General features: G+C 59.6%; 7 protein-coding genes across 7 annotated transcripts; all 7 read right to left on the minus strand.

Moving 5' to 3' along the window:
* Positions 1 to 306: 306 nt before the first annotated feature.
* On the minus strand, positions 307 to 1,629 carry LDBPK_270930 (cysteine desulfurase, putative; the record flags this gene model as incomplete). Its single annotated transcript, XM_003861901.1, has 1 exon — positions 307 to 1,629. The coding sequence occupies one exon, from the start codon at positions 1,627 to 1,629 to the stop codon at positions 307 to 309; it is 1,323 nt and encodes a 440-aa protein (XP_003861949.1).
* A 1,426-nt stretch (positions 1,630 to 3,055) lies between these two features.
* LDBPK_270940 (vesicular-fusion ATPase-like protein, putative) lies at positions 3,056 to 6,049 on the minus strand (the record flags this gene model as incomplete). Its single annotated transcript, XM_003861902.1, has 1 exon — positions 3,056 to 6,049. One exon carries the CDS (start codon positions 6,047 to 6,049, stop codon positions 3,056 to 3,058), a length of 2,994 nt encoding a protein of 997 aa, XP_003861950.1.
* A 2,312-nt stretch (positions 6,050 to 8,361) lies between these two features.
* Positions 8,362 to 13,071, minus strand: LDBPK_270950 (hypothetical protein, conserved; the record flags this gene model as incomplete). The annotated part of the gene is made up of 1 exon (XM_003861903.1): positions 8,362 to 13,071. One exon carries the CDS (start codon positions 13,069 to 13,071, stop codon positions 8,362 to 8,364), a length of 4,710 nt encoding a protein of 1,569 aa, XP_003861951.1.
* Positions 13,072 to 15,699: 2,628 nt separating this feature from the next.
* On the minus strand, positions 15,700 to 16,293 carry LDBPK_270960 (hypothetical protein, conserved; the record flags this gene model as incomplete). The annotated part of the gene is made up of 1 exon (XM_003861904.1): positions 15,700 to 16,293. One exon carries the CDS (start codon positions 16,291 to 16,293, stop codon positions 15,700 to 15,702), a length of 594 nt encoding a protein of 197 aa, XP_003861952.1.
* Positions 16,294 to 17,132: 839 nt separating this feature from the next.
* Positions 17,133 to 19,073, minus strand: LDBPK_270970 (hypothetical protein, conserved; the record flags this gene model as incomplete). The annotated part of the gene is made up of 1 exon (XM_003861905.1): positions 17,133 to 19,073. The coding sequence occupies one exon, from the start codon at positions 19,071 to 19,073 to the stop codon at positions 17,133 to 17,135; it is 1,941 nt and encodes a 646-aa protein (XP_003861953.1).
* Positions 19,074 to 20,720: 1,647 nt separating this feature from the next.
* LDBPK_270980 (mitochondrial RNA binding protein 1) lies at positions 20,721 to 21,425 on the minus strand (the record flags this gene model as incomplete). The annotated part of the gene is made up of 1 exon (XM_003861906.1): positions 20,721 to 21,425. The coding sequence occupies one exon, from the start codon at positions 21,423 to 21,425 to the stop codon at positions 20,721 to 20,723; it is 705 nt and encodes a 234-aa protein (XP_003861954.1).
* A 1,268-nt stretch (positions 21,426 to 22,693) lies between these two features.
* Positions 22,694 to 23,359, minus strand: LDBPK_270990 (hypothetical protein, conserved; the record flags this gene model as incomplete). Its single annotated transcript, XM_003861907.1, has 1 exon — positions 22,694 to 23,359. The coding sequence occupies one exon, from the start codon at positions 23,357 to 23,359 to the stop codon at positions 22,694 to 22,696; it is 666 nt and encodes a 221-aa protein (XP_003861955.1).
* Positions 23,360 to 23,893: the final 534 nt, after the last annotated feature.

Consider the following 23,893-nt stretch of genomic DNA (forward strand, 5'->3'; position numbering starts at 1 on the left):
AGCACACCGAAGACCTCGCCCGCACGCGCAGATACAGGCATAGAGCGAGTGGGGGAGAGAGGGATGGACACGTGTGGCCTCCGAGGACAAAAAAGTGTGAGGAGGGTTGCAAGTGCAAACTTTATGGAGGAAGAGGGGTATCATCAAGCGTGCACATATGGATCTTGACTCACGCTTGCCTCGGTTACCCAAAACTGGCCTCTGCGTGTCTCTCTCGCTCGCTCTCGCTCCCTCCGTCTCCGCCCGTTGGCCAGGTGCCACAAGTTCTCTCTGCTCTCCTGTGCTTTTGATAGTAGTGCATCAAAGCTAACGCCACTGCACGTCCGCAAGCGTCTTGCCCTCCTGCATCAAATCCCACAGCGGCGATAACTCGCGCAGGCGCTCGACGTTCTTGACGCACTCCTCGATGACGAGGTCCACCTCCTTCGCAGTGGTAAAGCGGCCAATGCCAAAGCGGATGGAGGTGTGCGCGTTTTCAGCGTCAACGCCTAGGGCGCGGAGGACGTAGCTGGGCTCGAGCGATGCGCTCGTGCAGGCGCTACCGCTTGACACCGCCACATCCTTCATGCCCATGAGCAAACTCTCGCCCTCCACACAGGAGAAGCTGATGTTTAGGTTTCCCGGCAGACGGTGTTTCAAGTCACCGTTCACGACAAGGTGTGACAGGCGACTCTGCAGTCCGTTCAGCAGACGTTCCTGCAGCCTCTGCGTGTGCGCCGCGTCGCGCTCCCACTCCTTCATGGCAACCTCACAAGCAGCGCCCATGCCGACAACGAGCGCAGTCGCGACGGTGCCGCTCCGAACGCCACGCTCCTGCCCGCCGCCGCTGACAGGGGAGCGAATGCGCACGCGCGGGCGACGCCGCACGTAGAGGGCACCGCAGCCTTTCGGACCGTAAACCTTATGCGAGGACATTGACATGACATCAATGTTGTCGGCGTTCACGTCGACCTTGACCTTGCCCAGAGCTTGTGCCGCGTCGGTGTGGAAGAGGACCTTCTTGGAGTGGCACAGCGCCCCGATCTCGCGGATGGGCTGCAGCACGCCAATCTCGTTGTGCGCCGCCATGCAGGAGACGAGGCATGTGGTGGGCTTGATCGCCGCCTCCAACACCTTCAGGTCCAAAATTCCGTTCTTCTGCACCGGCAGGTAAGTCACCTCGAAGCCCTCCATCTCCAGGTAGCGGCACGAGTCGAGCACGCACTTGTGCTCGGTCTGTAGCGTGATGATGTGGTTCTTCTTGGCCTTGAGGAAGTTGCCGACGCCCTTGATGGCGATGTTGTTGCACTCCGTCGCGCCACTAGTGAAGAAGATCTCCTTTGGGCTTGCGCCAATCAAATCAGCGACCTGCTTGCGCGCCTTCTCGACCGCCTCCTCAGCGCTCCAGCCGTACTGATGGGTGCGACTGTTCGGGTTGCCGTACTCCTCCGTCATGTAGGGCAGCATCGCATCCAGCACGCGGGGGTCCAGCGGGGTGGTGGCCTGATTATCCATGTAGATCGGTCGAGTCTTGAAGACGGGCAGAGTGGACGGAGGGGCAGCAACAGCTGCGGCAGCCTTGGAGGCTGCCCCGGCACTGTTGGCCGTCGAGGCAGCAGCGCAGAAAAAGACACGCGACACGCACCGCATTCTGCCCCAACTCTTCGCTTGTTTGTGACTGTCTTCGAGGAACCTACGACTGAGCGAGTGTGTTCGGGCGTGTCAGCCTGGGCGCAGCCGTGTGAGTGTCTCGCCTCACTCTCTGTTTCTCGTATAACTGTATACTTCCAACTTTGCTTTGCGTGCATGTGCTCCGTGCTCACGACTCGGGCGTTTGTGCACGCTCGCCAGAGAACACCGCCACCACCAGACCCAATACGCGTACGTTCACGCCGGAAAAGGGAGGAAAGGAGAAGAAAAGAGTGCAACAAACAGGCAGTCCGTGAATGGCGCGTCGCGGGCAGTAATGGATGCGGTGCAAACAACAAAACAGCAATGCGACGGCACCGCTGAGAAGCACCTCGTACAGATTGAGGAGCCCCCCGCGAGCGCAATCCACGGTGCTGCTGGGCAGCCCCTCCCGCACTCGGCGCAAAAACCGCAGTGCGCAACGCCCCTTTCACCTGATCCAGCGGCGTGTCGGAAAGACGACACGCCGAAGAAGGTAGCGATGGCGGCGAGCGCATTTTTCTCCTTTCTGTGCTGCTACGCCGTTGGTTGCTGTTTCCTAAACGAAAATGCGTCAATGATGTGAACGGGATGAGGGACAGTCAAAAGCGGCGCCGCGTCTCTCTCGCTTGCTCTCGGCAACTCGCCGCGCGCGACATTACGATTTGACCTCTGTCTACCAAGGCTGCCTCAACAATCACACATGCCTGTGGAGCACTCTCACGCCCTCCTTGGCTCACCCACAGGGAAGAGGCTCGTGAGGGTGAGGAGGAATGTACTTGTGAAACGGTGCCCGTTTCTCTGCAGTACAACGTTAGTTCAACTCCATTCGACCCCCCGGCCCCGTCACACCGGCCCACATGGCCTGGCGCGAGGCAGCGGTAGGCATACGCGGTACAGCACTGCGCCAACACAGTCACCTGCGTACGGCCTCCGTCCCAAGCGCTACACAGCCGCACCCTCCTTGAGAGTGGTGCAGGCTCCCTGCACCGCTGGGCAGAGTGAGGGCCCCGGAGGGGGAGGGAGAGGGGGGAGATGTGTTCGAGCCACGCTGGCCGCTCCGGCGCCACGCCCTCCACAACCTCACCAGCGACATCAGCAGCGATACATCGCTCTGACCTCCCCTACGTCGTCGGTGCTGGGCCCCGCCACCACCCGAGGTGGCTGGGGCACTTGGCAGGGGTTTAGGGGTTGGGGGGCTGGCTCGCTTCCCCACAGCCACACACACACACACACACACAGAGTGGTGTGTGTGCTGGGCCCTGCGACACGACGCGCTGAGGGGTGCCCACCCACCCCCCACCCCCTCCGTCCTAGAGGAGGAGGAAGGGGCGAGCAGAAGGTAGAAAAAAGTCCGCAGCGGACGGTCATCCACCAACCTCTCAAAATCAGCATCCGACATGAGAAGCTACCACAGTAGTTCATCCGCAGCGCCCACAAGCTCGTCTACGTCCACCGCGGCCTCCTTGCCGTCCTCATCGTCGCTACCCTCGCCCCCCCAGCCTTGGTACGGGTCAATCAGCCCCATATCTGCCACTGTGGTGCGCACTGCGGGGACAAAGCTGTGACTGGCGGCATCGTCGCCCACCGCGTAAAAGTTCGCAGCCACCTGCCTCGCGCGCATCTCGTTGTAGACGGCGCGCATCTGATCAGACGTGGCAAAGTATGCCGGCAACTCCATCGTCGACTCCGACGACTCCACGTCGCTCGACTGCGAGTCGCCAATGGCAGCCGCTGTGTTTTCGACCTCCTGCACCCACCGCTGCAGGGACATGTCCGTGATGCGGAGAAATGTGCGGTAGCTCATCGACACCGGGTAGGCCGCTGCCGCCTTGACTGATTGCACTGGATCTGCCACGCGATACTCCTGCAGCAGGGCTTCTGCCCCGCGTCGCAGCACTGGATGCACGCGCAGGTGCGCATCGAAAGAAAACTGCTGTAGAACCGACGATAGGGATGACGTGAGCACCAGTATGCGGTGGTTGCGATCTGCCGAGACACGGCTTTCAGCGTTCATAGCCACGTTACCTCCTGCCTCATCAGCGACCGCCAACGGTGAGTTTGCGACCAAGGCACGGCTTACGCCCCCCGAGCGGTGCATGTACTCGTACAGCAAGCTGCGCAGCGTGTTCCCGGCGTAGCCACCGGTACCCATGACGCCGACGAGAACATCGTAGTCGTCGAGGACCACGATCCCACTTTCTGTGTGCGAGGCGTCGTTGAGAGCGTCCCGCAGCTTTCCCAGTTGCTCCTCGTGATCGGGCAGCTGCGCCACGCGACGGCAGGAGAGGTAGCGCACCGTTGTGAAGTCGTAGACGCGGGTGAGGGCTCGGGCCACGGTGGATTTACCGGTGCCTGGGGCTCCGGTGATGACGAGCATTCCTGTCACGGTGCGGTTGCTCTTCATCACGCGCTCAATCACCGCAGTCGCCCTCTTGATGTTATTGCTCACGGTGCCATCGTGGTCGACAATCTCGGCACTGGCCCTGTCGCCGTCAGCGGAGAGCTGCGACAGCACAGATGTCTCATCTTTGGCACTGCGGATGTCCTTGAAGGCGTGCTCAAAGTCCTCCCGCGTTACTTTGAACAGCGAAGGCGACGAGGCGGATGAGCTCATGCTGCCACTCCCCCCTGTGCCCTCCAGATCAAGCCCGCCAACGTCGCCTGCGCGGTGGCCAATCATCTCCGCGTCCGCCAAGCCAGAAGAACCCTCGTTGGCCTCCTTGCTCTGCGGGCCGCCCTGGAAGAGCCCATCCCTGCGATACCGCAGCAACGCGTAGCTCAGGGCAGAGCGCACCGTGCCGGCAATGTCAGACCCGGAAAAACCGCCGCTTTCCAGTGCCAGATCTCGCAGAACCACGTCGGGTGCCAGGAAATTCTGCTCCCGCAGACGCGCTGTGTGAATGAAAAAGATGTCCTCGCGGCCAGGGACGTCCGGCGCGGGGATCTCGATGAGCACCTCAAAACGGCCAGGACGGAGCAGCGCCGAGTCGATCGCCTGCAGCCGATTCGTCAAGCCGACAACCAGCAGGTCGTTCCGGCTCTTCACGCCGTCCATGAGAGACAGCAGTGTGTTCGTCACACCGTCGTACACTGCCTTGGCAGAGCTCTCATCGCTAGAGTGGCCGCGGCGGCGGAAGAGCGCCTCGAACTCGTCAATCACGAGCACCAGCAGCGCACCCTTCTTCGTTGCGTCACTCCTCTTGTACGCCGAACGGTCAAACCTCTCGTTCTCCTGCTGCGCTGTCTCCTCCTTGGATGTCGTGCCGATGTCGTATCCCTCGAACACGTCCCGCAAGTTCTTTTCCGACTCGCCGACAAACTTCGACAAGATGTCCGCCGCGTTCACGACGGAGAGGCGCGTGTTAGGGCCCAGCAAGCGGAACAAGTTGCGCGCAATGAGGGTTTTGCCGTTCCCGGGCGGTCCGTAGAGAATGACACCGCGCACGTGCTGCAGATGCAACGCTTCGGCGAGCGGTGCCAAAGACGGAAGCCGAGAGAGAAAGACGCGGCGGAACAGTGTGCGGAGCTCACGCTTGAGGCCGCCGATACCGAGCTCCGCCCACATCTCATCGCCATTCGCTGCGCCGTCGCCATCGTACGGCTCGTCCACGCGCTTGGCGCGGTCCTGAGATGCGGGCAACGGCGCGTACAGACGCTCCAGTGGGTGCTGACGCACCTCCTCCCATGACACCTTCTCTGCGTGCCCCCGCGGCGTCTCGGCGGCCGTCTCGTCTTTGGCGCTTGTCGTGTTGCTCACCCGCAACTCCACCGCACGGCGCAGTACGGTAACGGTGCGGTAAGCTTCCTCGCCGCTGCGTCGCTCCTCAAGACGTACGTCGAACCACATCGGCTGGCTCACCAGCCGCAACAGCTGCGGTGTCATGCTCTCCACGCCAGCGAGGCTGAGAAGCGGGTTTTCCAGCTCGCACGAGATCAGCTGTGTAGGGAACACCAGCGAAGCCGTGGGTCGGCTGCAGGTCAGGACAATCTTCTCTAGCAGGCGTGTGTCGGCTTCGCTCTGCTCCTGACCAAGCAGCGGTGGACGGCGATGCTCCTGCAGCAGCACCCGGTGCAGTACCGCCTGCGAGTCACCGTTGTCCGTGTCTCGAACCTCTGACGGAAGGTGCACACCCTGCAAGGAGAGCGTGACACTCGCGATTGGGGCCAGTGCAGTCGGCGACGATACGGACGCGCCGGCGCGTGCCGCAAAGCAACCGGTCGTCTCCCGTGCCTCAGCCGCACCGTCGCGGCAGCCGCGCACGTACAAGATTTCTGGCGCAGCATCTTCTGCCTGCGCTCTAGCAAGGACGTCCACGCATGGCAGGATACACACAGAGAGCACCAAGATAGTAAACGAGAGCTTGGCACACTGGCACAGACGATACAGCGAGTGGAACATGGTTTGATAAAGGAGAACGCACCGCAAGAAGAGGCAGCACCAACAAGAAGAGGAGGGCAGTTCAACCACAACCGGCACGGCGCACCAAAACCCTTCAAGTGCAACCTGCTTGCGCCCAGGTAGAAAGAGCACCCTGTATGTATACGGATGTGTGTGTGTGTGTGTGTGTGTGTGTGCAATCAAGGAAGAGAGCAACGACAACAGAAAACACAAAGAGGATGAGAAGATTGGAAAAGAGGAAAGGAGAAGGAAAGGAAGAGAGAGACGTACTCAGTGAGTCGTAGGATGCCGCGTGCGTGTATGCGTGTGTGTGCGTTTCACTGGGTGAGAAGGGGGAGGGGGGTAGAAACAGAACGCACACACACACACAGATAGAAAAAACGCACAGGGTGGCGTGTACTGGGTTCCCACCAACAAGACGATGCCGACCGCACACACAAAAAAAAAAGCCACAACACAGGTGACTCGAAGAGCACGTCCAGGGGGGCGACGAACAACACAAAGAAGCAAACTCCGATGGGGAAGAGCAAGTCTGCTGAGATCGCTTTCAGACGGAAATGGACTCGTATGTATTAGCGGTGGAGATGAGGGTTTGGGGGAAGCCACCAGCAGCGAGGGCACGGGGCTGGGTGGATGTGCTATCACCTCTCCTCCTTCGAATCCGTTCTCCTGTGGCTGCTGTGATTGAGAGCTGTGTGTGTGTGTGTGTGTGTGCGTGAAAACGCCGCTGCGATTTCCCGTTGGCGCCGCCCTCACTCCTTTTCCACGGCGTCCTTCAGCGAAGAGGGCGCGCGCCAGCAAGACGCACACGGAAAGCGCAAGAGCGAGCGAGAAACAAACCCCTCGCAGACCCCCACACGCATCACGGGCAATCGGGAACGTGGCGCGGCACAAGCAACGCGTAAAACAGCAACGCAGAGGGGATAGAATCGCGCATATGAGTGCGTGTGCGTGAAGCGTGGATACGGGGTCGCCATCCAGTCGATGGGGTAACGGACGTAGAAGGGAGCAGGGTAGCGAAAGAGAACGTGAAAGAGCGTATGGGAGGGGAGGAAAGGCATGAACGCAGAAGGAGGTGCAGGGGTGGGGAGCGAAGAGGAAGGGAGAAGGCAAGGGGCAAAGCCCCTGGATATTCGGGTGCGACATCCGCTCCAGCTCCTTATCCAGTACGTGCCTTCTCGGGGGAGGGGCGAACTCAACCCACGTGAAAGCCCGAGTAGGCGTTGAATGCCATGGTAAAGCGGGTAGCGTCGTGCCGCTGTGTTTCGTGGGTATGCCCTGCCATACACGCCAGTCCCAGCCATGCAGCACGCCTCACCCTTCCAAGTCACGATGGGCAATCATGCTCTTCTTTGCTTGCCTTCGTTGGTTGAGTCGAGACCGGATTCGCAAGAAGAGAAAGTCATACAACGGTGTACACGCAAACACGTACACATACATGCGGTAACAGACATATGATGATAATACATTCGAGACGAGGCACATCACGTGATGGAAGAAGGAGAAGGGAAGGAGAGAAAGAAGGGCAGGTGAGGGAGAAGTGCACATACGTCTGTCACGTGTACAAGGGACGTGTATGCATGTGTCTGTGCATGCGTTTGTGTGTATGTATCTCGAGGTAGATGGAAGGGGGGAGTCGGTCACACATGCACGGTGAAACACATGAGAACAACAAAGGAAAAGGAATCGTCTGAGGTACAAAGAAAGATAGAGATACAGTAAGCTCTGCGTACACGTGCCCATGCATCCCAAGCGCGCGCCTTCTCTGTTTCCGCGTGTGTAAGTCGGTTTGCTGGGTTTAGTGAGCGTCGGTGGCGTTCGTGGCGTGCGTGTGTGTGCGCGCGCGTGTTTCAATGTCTTTGGAAAGGTAAGGAAGGGAAAACGCAAGAAAAACGAAAACAGAAAGAGAGCGAGAGATCTAGGCATTCGCGAGAATCTTTCATATGTAACACTGGTATACTCGAGTTGTCAGTTGGTGTGGTGTGGTGTGGGAGGGGGGAAGGAGCCGCGATGCCCGCGTGTCTGTTTGTGTTCCTCGTCGTATCCTTTGCGCTTTTCCCTGCGACTGAGGTCGAAGAGGGAGCACGAGAAGGAAGGGGTGAAGGAAGGCACAGGTACCCACTGTGCACACATGCCGCTGCGCATGTGTCGACGCGCGTTGGGTGGATGGGTGCTCATCATGCACGCATACCCCGCCCCCTCACCGCACCATCAGACAGGAAGAAGGGGGAGGGGATGTCAAGGAAACCAAAAGAGACCGAAGCACGCGCAGCCCACCCGTTTGTCGTCCCCTTGATGTTGCCCTGCCACCCCTACTTGCGGTTCAGCTCTTCGATTCGCCTATAGAGGGTAGCGGCCAGCTTCGGATCCTGCAGCGTCTCCACGGCGAAGCGCGCGTAGCCCTCAAGCGACGCCTTGTCGTTGGGGTCCATCCTCAGCACGTGCTCGAACATTTCCTTGGTCGCATCGACCAGCGAGCGCAGTCGGCCAGAGAAGGACTGTGTGTTGGCGCCCTGCAGTGCCACGGCGCTACCGCGGCGCAGCTCTTCCTTCTTCAATCGCATGCATTCCCCGTGCAAGACACCGAGAATGTGTCGCACCACCTCAATGTTGCCCGGCTGCAGCCTGTGCGCTCGTTGCAGCATTGCCATGGCATCCTCGAAGCGGTGTTGGCCGTTCGCGTAGAAGGTGCCGAGCTGGTGACACGCTGTGAAGCTGTTCGGGTTGATGGCGACTGCCTCCTTGAAGAGCTGCTCCACCCGATCGAACACGCGCCGGCGCACCTCATCGTTCGTATAGACCGTCTTGCTATCGGTGCAGGCCCACATAAACTGGCCGTACTGTAGCACCACGTCCTCCGACGACGGGGCCAGCTCCAGCGCCGCCTTGAAGTGCTGCTCCGTCTTGAAGGGGGTGGGCATGACGCCAGCCATGTAGTTGGCGAACGCCGCGTGCGCCTGCGCCGCGTTCGGGTACCGCTCGAGAAAGTGTGCGTACAGGGCTTCGCCGCACCCCACCTGCCGGTCGTCAAAGGAGCGGCACAGATAATGGGCGTAGCACATGGTGCAGTTCAAATCGCCTGAGGAGGCCGCGTACGCCTTCGCGATGTACTTCCGCGCCAGGGTGTGGCAGCCAGAGTGCATGCACAGGGTGGCGTAGTTCACGAGGATGGTGGCATGCTGCGGGAAGCGCAGCAGCGCGCGGCGGTACATGCGGTTCAGCAGCTGCGGCTCCTGAAAGCGGGTCTGCACGACATAGGTAGCGAAGCACACAGCGTCCTCACTCGTGGCGGTGGCAACGCCGTCCAGCAGCAGCGGAGCGAGATTCCCGAGGGACATGACCACGTTGGTGTTGTTCGCGTTGGTCAGCTGACTCTGCACCCCAGCTGCGAACGCCGCCGCGACGCGCTCAGGCGCTACGCCGAGGCCCTTCAGCAGGTGCTCCATTACCTCCATTCGCTGCCCGTGCGACATCGTATCCCAGGCGCTACCCGTTCCGAGCCGCGCCAGTCGCATGTGCATTTCCGTCGCCGCCGACGGGTTCGCGCGCATGACGCGCTTCATGTACACAGATCCCTTGGCGTAGTCGCCGGACTGCACAAAGACGTCCGCCACCACCTCCGCCACCTCCAGGTACGTAGGGCACACTGCTGCAGCGCGCTCGTAAAGGGTGGCTGCCAGCTCCGGGTCCGTCGCAGATTTGAGAGTGGCGTAGTTCACGAGCAAGATGCCCATCTCTCGCTGGTGCCTCTCCGTTAGGATCGGCATGGAAGCGATGATGTGGTCGACGTGCTGCAGGGCAACGGCGTACAGCTCCTCCGCATCCTTGATAAACCGGTTCTGGTGAAAAAAAAAGGCGCCGCGGCTGAGCACGATGAGGCTGTTCAGCGTCCTGTCCACGCGCTCCCGCGTCCACAAAGACGGCGATGTTGAAGAGGGCGCTGATGACTCGTTGCCGCCATCGCTCAGCGCAGCCGCGGCAGCGCTGCTGTCACTGCTGCTGGCTCTGCGACCATCGCGAGTGGTCCGCTCCTCATCCTCGATGCCGTTGACGACCATGTCGGCCACGACAATGCTAGCGGCCCGTCGGAAGACGCGGCCGATAGTGTCGATGCTCGCCTCGATGTCCACACAATCCAGCTGCACGCGGTCAGAGGGATCCAGTGTCTTGAGGCCCATGGCGTATCGCGCGAGCGAGCTGGCATCGTGGTCGCCGCGCACCTGCTGCACTGCCTGTAACAGCACAGACCCCATGCGACTGTTCCCCAGCCGATGGCAGCAGGAGGCGAAGCTGTTTGCGACGCTCAGCCGCGTCTCGCTCGCCATCATGTCGTCAGGCAGGAAAAAGATGTAGAAGCACAGCGCCAGCGTCTTCTCCATGTCGCCAGCCTGGCGAGCGAGGGAGATGAGCTTCAGGTACGAATCGACGACGCCGCCGCCCAACGCGCCTTCGATTTCGATGAGGCGGCTCTGCACCCCAACCGCCTCCGCGTAGGCGCCGACGCGCTCGCAGCACGCGACATAGTTGCTCAGCACCCAGTGCAGCACGTCCGGTTGAAGAGACACGTCAACGCGCGGCAGTGCAGGAGACGACCCGGCGCGCGCCTGGCCGCTAGTGAAAGCGACACCGTCCGAAGCACCCGTGCTGCCTGCGGCAGTGGCAGCGACCGTAGCAGTCGAGGCGCGCTGGCGCCGGGCGCGCTTGTTCAGCCGCACCTGTGCGCTCGTCACCGACGCGTCCTTCTTGTGGGACCCTTTCACGATGTTGCGGTAGTGCTTCATGGCCCGCTTGTGGTCGCCGACGTAGGTCTGGAGGCAGAAAGCCATGTGGCCTTCCACCTCCGCGGAGTGAAGAGGAACCATCTCGCCAGCCGTCCCGAGCTGTGCGACAGCGTCGCCGCAGCCGTTGCGCAGCAGCTCAATCGTGCGACTATACTCCTCGAGAGCCCGATCCACGAGGGCGACGCTAGCCAGCATGTCCGCGTACTGCCTCCGCACCCATCCGCTGATGAAACCGAGATCGGCACGGTCGAGCAGCTGCAGACATCCTTCGAGCAGCCCGATCGCCTGGCCCGTCTTGCCTACGGTGTGAAACGCCATGGCAGCGTCGATGAGGCCGCCAGCTGCACGATGTGTTGCGTTGCCGGCAGCTATGCGCGCCTCCGCGGCCGTGGCCTCGTTGCTACGGTTGCTACCGCTACTATCACCATGTGCCTCGGCTACCTGCAGCAGCGCCTCAGCGTCTTCGAGGAGAATGCTCGAGGCTGCCTCCAGGTAGATCACGGCGGCCTCGCTGTTGTTCACCTTGTAGAGTAAAAGTCGGCCCAGCTCCAGCATGGCCCCGCCAACGTCCTCGCTTTCCATGTGCTCCGTCACGCCGTCGAGGTAGCTCTCGTAGAGGCTCTGGCTCTCTGCGTACTGGCCAGCGCGCCGATGTAAACGCGCCATTGCCAGTTGCACCTGCAGCAGCCGTGCGGACGTCGCCGTGGGTCCTTTCGATTGGAGCAGCAGCAGCTGCGCGCGACCTTGCGAGATGGCGTGGGCGACGCGCACGCTGTCCTCGTAAAATAGCTTCGCATCCTCTGTCACCAGTGTGTGGTTGAACGGCAACGGGCTCGCCAAACCAGGGGCTACCTGCTCGGGGCACCACATCGGGTTGCGCTCCATCGCGGAAAGCGCCAGCTGATACTGCTCGGAAGCTTTCCAGTATTGCTGATCACTGGCGTACGCGTTCGCCAGAAGCACGCGCAAGAGAAACAGGTGGCACTCCGGATCACCCACGAGGGACGGCTGCTTGGAAGCGCTTGCCGCCGCTGCCGCTGTGGATGTGCCGGTCTCGCCACGAGCTTTTCCCTGCGCCGCCGCCGCGGCGCCGTCCTCCTGGCCCTGCGTCAGACGTCGTTGAAGCACGTATGCCTCCTTGGCTACGTGCACGGCCTCGTGCAGCAGCTGCGTGCTGCGGTATGTCTCGAAGCTGACGAGGCAGAACATCGCGTTGTTCACCAGCACACGCGCATAAAGGGTGAGGAAGGCGACGTCGTCTTGGTTGTGGCCAAACTGGTCCTCGTAGCGCTGCTGCATAGCGTTCTGAACGGCCGTGCAGTCAGCGAAGGAGTCCTTGCGCAAGGACAGCGAAAGCTGCCGCTCCCACCCCCGCAGTGCGGGGTCAAAGGCCGGCTGCGCCCATTCCGCCAGGGAAGACGCCCATGCCTTGACCCGTTCCGCGACGCGCTCCACAAACGATGTGAGCTGCAGATGCTGCAACAGCTGGGCAGTGGTCAAAGATGCTGCCTCCGTCCGTTCCGCCTTCGCAGCCGCGGCAGACGGTGTTGCGGCTCTAGCGTTCGCCGCCGCAGTGGCTGCAAACGCCACCTGCCTAAGACCTTTGCCCTCCTTGGCTTTCGTTGGGATTGAAATCGGATTGCCAGCTGCAGCTGGCGCACACGATGCGTTGTGATCGAGCGACCGAAGCAGCCGCTTCGCCTCTTGCTTCGGCGTCGCACGTCTGCGCGGTGAATCACTTGCACGTCGGCTACGCATCGGTTTTACGTCAGCATTCTCCGCCACCTTTGCCGCGGCAGGTGAAATGCGGTGCCGCCGACCCACCTGCTTGCGAGGCAGCTGCTCCTGCGGCGCCGCCGATCCAGACCCGCCCTTTCGCCCGCGCGATGATGCTCCGCCGCCTCTGCCGCTACGGCCTGCTGGCTTTGAGGCTGCAACAGCAGCAGACGGGGGCGACGCGGCCGGCATTGCCGCAGCTCCTCCCGGCATCGCGACAGGCAACGAGGCGGCCGCGGCCTTGGCCAGCGATGCCGCCTTGGATGACTGGGTAGAAAAGAAGGCGCATGAGTGCCATAAACTACTACTGGGCACGCCCATTCCCGAATGGCATTGCATGCCTGTTAGGCGACCTAAAATCGGTCCAGTTGCCTCAGGCGCGGTTACACCGGTGCCAGCGGTCACTGAAACACCCGTGTGGCGGCTCGCCAGGCGGCTGCCCTGGTGCGTCGAGAGGCGTTTCATTGCTGAAACTCGTCAGTCGCCTCAATGCAACGAAAAAAAGAAAACTATCAGCCGCCTTGATCAACGGGAGGGAGCACTGAAGCGAGGAGGCGGCGGCAGTGCTACGTACGCGCGCGCTAACGCGAGCACAGGGAGCACGATGTTTCTCGCGACCTCACTGAAAGACCGAGGGGAACAGTCCTGACAAGGGTACGCGGAATACCGCACAAGCGCTCTACAGCACCGAGTTCGAGAAAAGAGGAAGGCACAGATACAGAGATAAGGTAGGTAGGCAGGGAGGGAGGGGGATGGCAGCGGCAGAAAGGTTTGGCGGTCCGCAGCACCTACAGCAGCAGGAGTAGTAGCAGCAGCAGTAGTAGGGATACACGCAAAGGGGGGGAAACGGAGGCACAAGTACACGATGAAGTCAAACTTGCAAAAAGACGCTCAAGGAACGGAACCGAAACAAAATGAGAGTGAGGGTAAAAGGGAGGGAGTACTACTACTATACAGATATATATGTGTGTATGTGTGTTTTTAAAAAATATGCACAAACACACTCGTATATATAGAGAAAGATATAGATCGATCACACTAATACCAAGCAAACAAAACCAGCAGCAGTCTTATAAAAAGGTGATCGGATGTCTTTCTCGATCTGTTCTCTCTCTCTGTGTGTCTTCGTACTCCTTTCGTTGTGGTTGTTTTCGTGTGTTCTCCTTCCCACCTCCTTCGTCGTCAAAAAAAAAAAGAAACGCGCGCACAAAGACACCGACTTCGAGAACAGGAAAAGAAAAATTTTCGATGGGGATACACACGAAAAGAAGCGCACTGGGGCAAGTGAAGGGGGAGGGCGGAGTGGGAAGGGGGGAGGGGTGTAGATTGAAAAATCCGTGGACAAAAACCAACGCGCTCGTGCGCAGTCAAACACGCGCAGAGAAGCACAGACAATAAATGAGAGGATAGGCGGGTGCACGACAGCGCACCCAGCCTGCAGCACAGTGGCCACGCTTACGTTCTTTACGAGGGTATGTGGGGTTATGTGGGTGCTGACGATGGTGTTACGTTCAATCCCGGCAGGCGTCAGTGTGAGTGCGAATCTCTTTGCGTCTGTAGTGAGATCTGATTACCTGGACGTGGGTTTGTATGCAGTCCGTGTCCGTGCCTGTCTGCGTGGAGGGACGGCTGGCAATGGCTGTAGTCGAAAGAGGCACCAAAAAAAAAAAATGAGACGCACACCAACGCCCTCGCCGTTTAGAGAGGAAGCTAGAGGGCCGAAGGCGAGCTGGGGGACGCGAAGGTTCTGTTGATACCGTGTGGTAATGTCGTGTCGGCTTGCGGCTCTCTGTTCTTGTTAGCTCCTTCCTCGTATGTTTGAAAACGTGAGAGTGTAAACGGTGGGTGTATGTGTGGGAGTGCCTGCACCGCGTAGTCTTGCGTTCTTTCCTTCCTCCCAGCTCTGCTGGTGCACGAGGGAAGATAAGGCGCTGCTTGTGTGATAAGGCTTAAGTGTGCAATCGTGAATGGGGTGCGAGGTGGGCAAAAGAAGGGCTGGTTGGGGGATGTAGATGCCTTGAGAAAGGCGTGCGTGCTTCCAGCGTACACAAAAGGGAAAACCAAACGACAAAGAGTCTCGGCGAAGTTCGATGTGAGATCCTCTCAGCTGATCGTCGGTGGGAGGGGTAGCAACGTACACGAGTGGTGTGTCTGTGCGTGTGTGCTCTGCGGGTGCAGCAGGAGAACACGCGGAGGGAGAACAGGAAAATCGGTGTTCAAAAGAAATGGGGAAAACGGGTCAGCGCAGGTGAAGGGAGCAATGGAAGGTGGGGAGGTTGGGTGGGGCAGACACGCACGTTTGTTATAACCGATTGATCGCGCACGAGAGCCTGTGGGCAAAAAAAAAGCCTCGTAAGGAGAAACAGGGCAAGCTGCGGGGCGGTTGGCAGATTTTTGCTGCAGAGGTGAGGAACCTCTTACCGCCCCCAGACAGACGTCTTCTTCCTTTCCTCCTCCGCATTCGGTGCCTCCACGCGCGACAAGGCCATCATAAGCGAGAACGGCATTCAGGAAGGTCAGTCCACGCCCCTGCCCCTGTGTCTCGGTGGGATATACCCGCATCTGCATCTTTGTGTTGAGGTATCGGAATATAAACAGAAAAAAGTACAGATACAGTGCCGAGGTACTGCGTGGAACCTGGTTTATGCTCCATATTTGAACAAGATCAACGATATCAAAACCTCTCCCCCCACCCGAAGGGGGGGGGGAGGGGGTCGAGAAGATCGCTGAAAAGGCTGTCACCTGATCACTTTTGGAGAGTGCGTGGTACATCAGCCTTCGCCCAGGAACCCTGAAGTACAATAATGGTAGATTTGACGTCAACGAAATGAGCACACAGCACCTCCAGGCGCATTTGAAGGCCATCATGGAAGATGGTGCAGATGGCAGGAACAGGGTGCAGGTGGTGCAGTAGAACGCGATCGGGAGTGGAAGTGTGACGGTGGCACGATTGAGAAAAGCCTACGCCCGCACGGGAACACCCGCTTCCCCCTCCACATGAAGACAAGAGGCATGTAGAGAGAGGGGGGGGGGGTACTTGGTAGCGCACCACACACGTGTGTATCAACAATCACGTGGCAAAGCCGATGGCTTCTAGTTCTTCTTCTTGCCTTGATTATTGTTGTTGCCGTGGTGTTTTTGCTGCTGATAATGCTGGGACACCGTGGCCTTTGGCTTGAAGGATCCTGGCACGCTTGCGACGGCGAGCGCGCGGAAGCATTGACGAAGAATGAGGGACGGAATTAAAATCCACACCGACAATGGCGCGATGAGCATTGTCAACTTCTCTGAAACGGTGTTGTGCCGCGTGTGTTTGCCTCCCTCGGCGATTTCGATGAGGCAGTAGAAGACGGTCTTGTATAGCGTCATCAGGCACACAACGATCGCAAGTTTGATGGCGAGGTTTTGAGCATCGCATATAGCAAGCAGCGTCACGAAGAGCCCCATCGCCACCTCCACCAGGTTCAGCCACGACTGCACCACGACAAAGGGGTCATCGTTCGCAGCGTAACGCCGGTCGTACCGGGCGTAGATGGCCCAGTATCTGAAAGGGACTACCTCGGCCAGGGGGTGCGGCAGGTTGACGCTCTTGGCGCGCGTAAGCACGAAGATGGCATCCAAGATGACAACGGGGGCCACGACAAGGAACCAAATCTTTGCCAGTAGTGGAAGTGCGGCCTGCGGCATTTTTTCTGTGGTTGTTCGTTCGCTGCTCAATATGCACGTGCGTGTATATTCGCAAACAGTGATGAACACGTCTACGGACTGGGGGAGTTATGCACGAAAAACGGCTTATGCGGCATATATATGTAAACCCATTAGATGTGTACGCTACGAAGATCAAGCTGATATGTGTGCGGTGCGTGCGTGTCCGTGCAGGTGCATGCGTGATGCCAGAGCTGGCAACCGCCACATCGTCGATGATAAACGTCGAGAGCGCCCATGTAATTTTATTTTTGTTTAGCCACGCGCGAAGCGTGGGAACGCGTGCGGGGCACAGCCACCACAGAGCAGCGGGGGCACGAAGAAGGAGAGTAGAGAACATGTGCTGGAGCTGCAAGGTAGCCGGAGACATAGACTGGCACTCTCGGTCTCACAACAAACGAAAACAAAACGCCCATACGAAGTCACAGGCGCTTTTCCATACGCACGTGTACTAGAGGGAGACACAAGGCAGGGGGTCACGCGCCAGCCTCTTCCCTCTCGCTGCATCGTCCTCTCTCTCTCCAGATGCTTTGCATCTGCACACCTCTCTCGCTCTCAAGCTCGATCATGTCGACTGTTCGCATTAGAATCTCTGTAAAAAGGTAGAAGTCCCGTGCGATACAGCACTTCAGCTAGAAGCGCCTGTATATCGTGGCTGTGGTGTATACGCACAACATCCCCCCCCTCCCTTTTTCGTTGCTCGGGTGCCTCCTGCCACAGCCGATTCTACAGCAGGGCAGGCAACTGCACACACGCTCACAGACAGTTGCAGGCGACTTATCATGAATGCGACCCGCTAGGCACAACAGCGCAACGGCAGCCTAGAGTACCCTAGTGTCTGCAAACTCGGCCGTTCCTTGGGGCGCGGATACAGAGGCGGTGTTAGAGGGCGCGGCCTTCCGCTTCGCCGGCGCCTTCCTGGACTTCCTCTTGGCTGCCTTCTTCTTGCCGGCCGCAGCAGCGCTGCCGCTGGCCTGCCGCTTGCGAGTTGGTTTGGCAGACCCAGCCACCGCACTCTTCTCTTCCCCCACTTGGCGCTCGTGCAACTCGCTCTCACCATGTTTCCGGTCATCCACTTCTGCACTCGGCTGCGATTCGACTGCCGTGATGTCGATGGTAGCGGCTGCCTCGCTGTCGCCCTCTGCGGTCTCGCAACGTAGAGGAACAGCAGTCGCCGCAGCGGCTGCTGCAGCCGTCGTTGCAGACGTCGCCTCTGTCGTCGTGGACAATCTCTCGTACGAGAAGCTCCCGGTCACCTCTCCGCTTGTGGAGCGGAATGCGCCGGTGGTCGCCGTGGCATGCACCGTCGTTCGCGAGTCGCCTTTCTCGGTGCTCCCTTGCGCTTGACGGGTGCGGCGGCGCACATCGAAATCACCGACGCGGCCCACCTCCTCCACTTCTGACGCGGCCACGCTGCCATCACGCATGAACCGAGCCTCGGCATAGCGGTCCGCCGACTCCATCGTCATCTTACCTCGTTCTCGCGTATGGGTGGTGATGTACGACGTCGAGAACGCAGCAGAGGCCGCGGAGGCCACAGCTTGGCTCGATGGCGTGGCTCCACTGCAAGTCCCTGTGGCATCTTTGTGGTCGTCCTCGCCGTCCTCGGCCTCCTCCACATCCTCCACGATCTCCTGGTAGTCGTCATCCTCCGCTTCGTTGGTGACCGCCGTTGGCGCAGTTTTCGCAGGTGCCGCTTCAAATAGGCTCCACTCTCCTTGCGCAGGAGCGGCGGTGACGCCGTGATGGCGACTACCACCGCGGTTACCGCGCTGACGACGGCGGCTCTGGTAACCCTCTTCCATCATGTTACCGTGGGTTCTTTTAGCAGGCGCGCACCGGTCGCTGAGGTACTGCGGCTGCTTCGCCGAAGACCTCTCGAACGAGCTCGGCCTGGCGCCAGTGCGATGGCTCACTCGGCTGCGCTGTGAGTCAAAGGATTTCCGTCGCTCCATCTTACGGCTGCAGTGCTCAATGGCGAAGAGGTCGCTCAAAACGCTCTCGAGGTGGGTAGTCAGCAGAACAAGGTCGGCGTCGCGAAGTATCACATGCAGAGTGCTCATGTCGCCATCCACGTAGACGGCGTCGGGTTGGTCTTCCTCAGCACCAGGATCGGCATCCGTGGAGTAGGCTGCAACTCCTCGGATGGCGGCCCTGCCCGAGTCGCCGGGCGCTGCCAGGGTTGTCTTTCGCGTCACGCGAGCCTTCAGCATCACCTCCCTGGGTCGCTCGTCAACGCTGCTGCTGTTTGCCGGTTTTTCGGATGTGGACGACGGTGGCACAGCGCTCAGCGTCAAGGAGGAGCGCGGTCGCTCCACCACGGCAGGCAAATCGGACCAGCCTTGCAACACTGTCAAAAGCTGTGCCACGTTGTAGGGCCGCAGGAACAGGCGTCCGTACATGAAGTCCTCCTGTGCACGCGGCGCACCATCCACTGCGACCGTCCGCGCTGCAGATGCCCCCACCGCTTCAGCAGCGCTCAAGTCTTCAAAGGTGTTCTCCGGGGAGAGGGGTGCCACGGCGGGGAGAGGTTCTCGCACGCAGAGCACGAGGTGCCGCGGCCGCTTGCTGCTGAACTGCCAGAGAAGGCGGGCAGGGAAAGGAGCAACGCTGCTGTCGCCACTCTCGAGAGTGGCCGGGGTGGAGAGCTCACGGACGAAAACGCAGCGGTGAGGCGTGTGCAGGCACAGCGCATAGGCGGCACGGGGCGTCACCTGCGCCGCGGCAAACCTTGGCGAACTGCGCAGCAGCAACGAGCGCATGGCGCGTCGACGCCGCGCAGCTCACAAAAGAGAAAAACAAAAAGCCAGGGTGGCCACGACCGCCGCTCAAGCGTGTCGGGGGATGGCGGTGGGCTAGTACACAACGGCACCTTCAGTATTGTTGAGTCCCTCTATTCTCTTCGCTCCCTGACGGAAAACAGCACCTCGGAGGAGAATAAAAGTTGGTGAGATGTGTCAGGGTGCGCGAATCCGTTGCGCACACGCTTCCTCGCTGAGAGCAGAGCACGCTAATCGTCGGCAAGTGCTTTCTTTTAACTGTCTTTCTCGGCCCTGAGCAACGCGCACAAAGACCTGGCGCTCGGTGATTCTGGAAACACGAGACCGAGGCGTGGCACAGAAGCGGAGGGAAGGAGGGAACGGGGGAGGGGGGGCGAGGGGCGAGGGGCGGATGCGATAGTGGGGTGAGTGACGGCGCACTCCTTCCTTACCGCTCAGATGATACGCGGAAGACCAAGACAGAAAACAGACCGGCAACGCAAGAAATAGCACAAACCCAACACAGTGTTCGAGGGAAACGCACAAGACGCTCGTTTTGAGGCGCCGCTTTTTGGGCGAAGAAGCGGTTCGTTGTGGAAGGCAGTGAGGGCACAACGGTGGGGGGCAGCGTGCCGAAGGCGTTTTTCGGTTGTGATATACGCAGAACGAGCTCCGTGGTTCACGGGCACCTCCCCCACAAACAAAAAGGAGAACGGAAAAAGGGGTGGTAAGGGGTAGAGGGTCGAAGGGGAGAGGTAAGGGCACGTGCCAGAGAGGCGAGCAGCGATCCAAAAACAGGAGAGAGGGTTCCCGAGTGTCGCGTGCCGCATACATGCTGTTGGCGCATGTGCGGCCCCCAGATGCGCGTTTGTCGAACAGCCGTGTCGGCCAGCGAGGCAAGTCCTTTGCCCCCATTTGCGCTGATGTGCACACACGCGAGAAAATCCCTCAAGGAAACAAGCGTGCAACGGCGAAGCAAGCGCGAGTCGCCGGCCGCATAAGATAGCAGCAAGGCGTGGATTCGCACCGCTCCACGATCGAGCTGCATGCAAGGACGAGCACCTGCAGTCTCCTTTTCCTTGGCAACGCCGTCGCCGCATAGGTTTTGTTTTGTTTCCGTCTGCATTGCATTCGCGTACATCGGCACGCGTTTTTCCCAATCAAGGCAGCGGCCATCTTTTTCCGGCTTACCTTTGCACGATCACAAATCCCCACCTTTCTCGCACCCCACAACACAGTGGGGTCGATACGGCTTTCTTGAAGCTCTGCGGCATGTAACTGTTCATATTCTCAATGCCGTCCAGCGCACGGTGGCTTGCGAGCACACCCCCCTCTCTCCACTCCTTCTCCGCAACAGCCACGCACGTACTCGTAAGAGACGTACATCTGTAAACACTATGCTTGATTGCATGGTGGGCACCACACAGTCGATGCACGGCACGCGCGCACCTGCTTGATGAGGTACCACGGCGCCGTTTCACCGGGTTGGCACACATGAGGGAAGGGGGGCTCAATCAACCTATTCCAACCGGCCAAACCTCCACACGGCGCCATCACTGCTATCCGCCTCTCCCTTGTCTCCCTCTGTCGGTACGCACGCACACGCACGGAGGCGTGCATAGAGGCGACTTGCTCGCAGGCATCAATTGCTCAGCTCTCTTGGTTTTCGGCGTTGCTGTTGTTGTTACGACGACGGCTTTGATTGCGGTTTTGGTTTCTGTTGCGGTCCTGGTTGTTTTGGGGGCTGTCGCTCGGTGGACTGTCCCCCCGCGCCAGGGCCCGCTGGTGCTGGGCGAACCCGAAGCTCTCCGTCAGCGCGCTCTCGAGGAAGTGCTCCATCGTTACGGCAAACTGATTCTCGAAGCGAACCGCCCACTCCTCATTGGCCTGCGAGTTGCTTCGGTGCACCTGGCCCTTCAACACGTAGCCGTTCGTCGTCTTCTCAAACGCCATTTCGAAAGCGTTGTTCTTGACGTGGTGGCTCGGGATGCGGTTCTCGACGACGCTGACGAAGCCGGCAAGGTCAATATGACGGAAGCGCATCGAGATACGACGGCCCCGGTCAAACTGCGGGGTCGTGTCGTTCGGGTCCGCCTTGCGAGGGCCGAGTTGCGGGAACTGAGAAACAAGCAGCTGCTTGCCGTCTACCGACACACGGGTCATACTCCCGTGCTCCGGGTCATCGCGCACGTCGTGTATCTCGAACTTGGGCAGCGAGTTCGTAGAGATAAAGTTGCGGCGGTTCTGGCTGCGCCGGTTTTGGTTCATGGCAGGCATGGCGGAACTGGACTGGAAGCGCACCGACGAGGCGGACGCCGTCGCCAGAGAAAGGCTTGCAGACACGAGGCGGAACATGATGCGTGCGTGTGTTGCTGTTCTTTGGCAAGTGCCGCGTGGGAGACAGGCCAAGGAGAGCGGAGTAAAGGAAAGGACAGGCTACTGCTACGATACTACAAAACCACCCGAATACGAGAGCGATCAAGCAAAGGAGAAGGCGGTGACACGGCCAAACAGCGAGTGGCCTCTTTGCAGAGGGACGGAGGGAGGGGCGAGACAGCGGAAGTTTTTTTTCCCACACGAATGGTGTTGATCGAAGGCGCCGCACAACGAACAAAAAGTGTGGAGTTGCTCCGTTGAGGTGTGTGTTTCGGTTGTGAGTTAACACGAAGCTCCGCGAAACAAAGAAAGAGAGGGGGCGAGCATAGGGTGCGGCACGGAGAAGAAGAGTGCATCGAGAACAGAAAGAAGTTGAATCGATGAAAGCATGTGAAACAACATGTGCGACACTGCACGCTGCACAGCAGCCGCGAGCACCGGAGTGGCGCCGCACTCCCCCCCCCCACTTCATCGCCCCTGCCGGGTGAGAGTTGGGCGCCCCATAGCATGATGTGACGCTTTGGACAGCGCTCACACATGCAACGGAAGTGTATCGAAGCAGAAGCAGCAGCTGTGGCGCAGAGCAGGTCCCGTGGCCCCAGGGGTCTGCGCAAAGAGAAAGTAATGCGTTGCATTGGCAGGCCACTAGAGAGCCATCGGAGGATCACACGCATGCATGCGCTGTGCACGGCGAAGGAATTGGGGCACCTGCCTGTGCTCTCCTCTGCATTCCAACATGTTTTTTCGACGCGGCTGTGTCGGCGTGTGCGACGAGGTCCCGTGGTCGGCAGCGCCATGGATGCAGGTCACACGCTGGCTCGCAGCGCCATCTATGCGCTTTCTTTTTGTTGGGGGCGGTGGTTATCACTGCTTCCAGGTCATGGCATTGCCTTTTAGTTGCGTTAAACGTTGGTAAACGAAGACATAAACAACTGAGAGAACAGGCGAGCTCCGTCCGAAGCATCGAGTAGAAGGAGATGGGCCAAACATCTCGACGCGGAAGAACGACCTCGGAAAAAGAAGCGGACCAGTAGAATGGGCGATGAACGAGGGAGGGGGTGTCGCGGTCGGGCGAAACAAGCAGTAGCAGCAGTGGGGCGAAGGATGGACGGGCACAGCAAAGAAACGACAATAGAAAACGGAAAAACAAGCAAAGAGGGCTGCTTGCTTTTGCTGCCCCTCATCAAGCCGTGCGTCGCACGCTGCCTCGATGGCATCCCCCTGCATTAACACACACATATGCGCCTCTACTGGACAATGTTCCAGCCATCCTTGGATCGAACCGAGGCGTTCTTGCGCTTCTTGCGCTGAGGCTGCTGCTGATGGCGCGGTGCCTGTGGTGGCTGCTGCGGAGCCTGCGGTGCCGAGGTCTGCATTGGTTCCGACTCCTCATCCTCATTGTCCACGCCCTCCTCAGAGTCCGCATCACCGCCCACCTCGGCGTCCTCCTCGGCATCGTCTTCGAGGTTTTCGGCAGTGCCACCGTTCACGGACATGGCAACCGGGTTTGTCTGCGCATACATCGTCAGCGTCTGCAGGTAGTGCTCCACCATGCTAAAGTCGTTGAGGCAGCAGCGGCAGTACATGTCGTGCAGCACCGACCCCACCTCCTGCATGCTATCATCCTCGATGCGGGCGGAGTGAATGTTGTCGAAGAACTCCTCGAAGTACACCTCCATGTCATCCACGTACACCTCTCCGTCGCGCTTGTGCCAGGCGCACAAATCCTCGTACAGCACAGCAGGGGCACGACTGTCACAGTGCTGGGCCACGAGCTGCAGAGCAGTCCATTGCTGCAGCACCGCCCCAAGGCCGCGCGTAAACTGCTCAAACTGGATGTCGTTCGCGCGAAGCGTCTGCATCGAGGCCCGCAGCTGGGCCCCGTACGACACTGGCGCACTATTTGGCTGCATGGGCGAGAGACAAAAAGAAAAGAGCGTGCTCGGCAATTGGGGGAGGGGGAAGGGAGACGTTTTCTGGTAGTCTCGTTGCCGTCGCTCCACAGCACCAGCACAGCCGTGATGTGAGGTTCGATTCTTACGCGTGGTGTTTGTGTGGGTGTTGCGTGTGTTTGCTGCCGCTGCTTTCGCACGCGTTGTGCTCTTGCGTGGCTGACGAGCGCTTTAGGGGAGAGGGGTGGCACGCGGACGCGAGCGAGAGCACCCAGAAACCATACGGACACTCCTACACGCGCACGCGCATACCCAAGCACCCACGTCCATCGGCGGAGAGGAAGAGCACACAAGCGTGGAAAAGAAGCGAGAGACGTCGGGGAGCATATATATATATATATATATGTATACATGTACAGCGTACATATATACTCGAGAAAGTGCGTTAGCAAATAAAGTGAGAGGGAGCAGCGCGGGGCAGCCCAAAGGAGCTGCGGGAGACAAGAGGTGGAGCTGCAACGTTACGAAACTTGGAGAACTGCGCTAAAGTCCGTG

Source organism: Leishmania donovani, chromosome 27, assembly GCF_000227135.1.
Source record: "Leishmania donovani BPK282A1 complete genome, chromosome 27".
Lineage (NCBI taxonomy): Eukaryota > Euglenozoa > Kinetoplastea > Trypanosomatida > Trypanosomatidae > Leishmania > Leishmania donovani.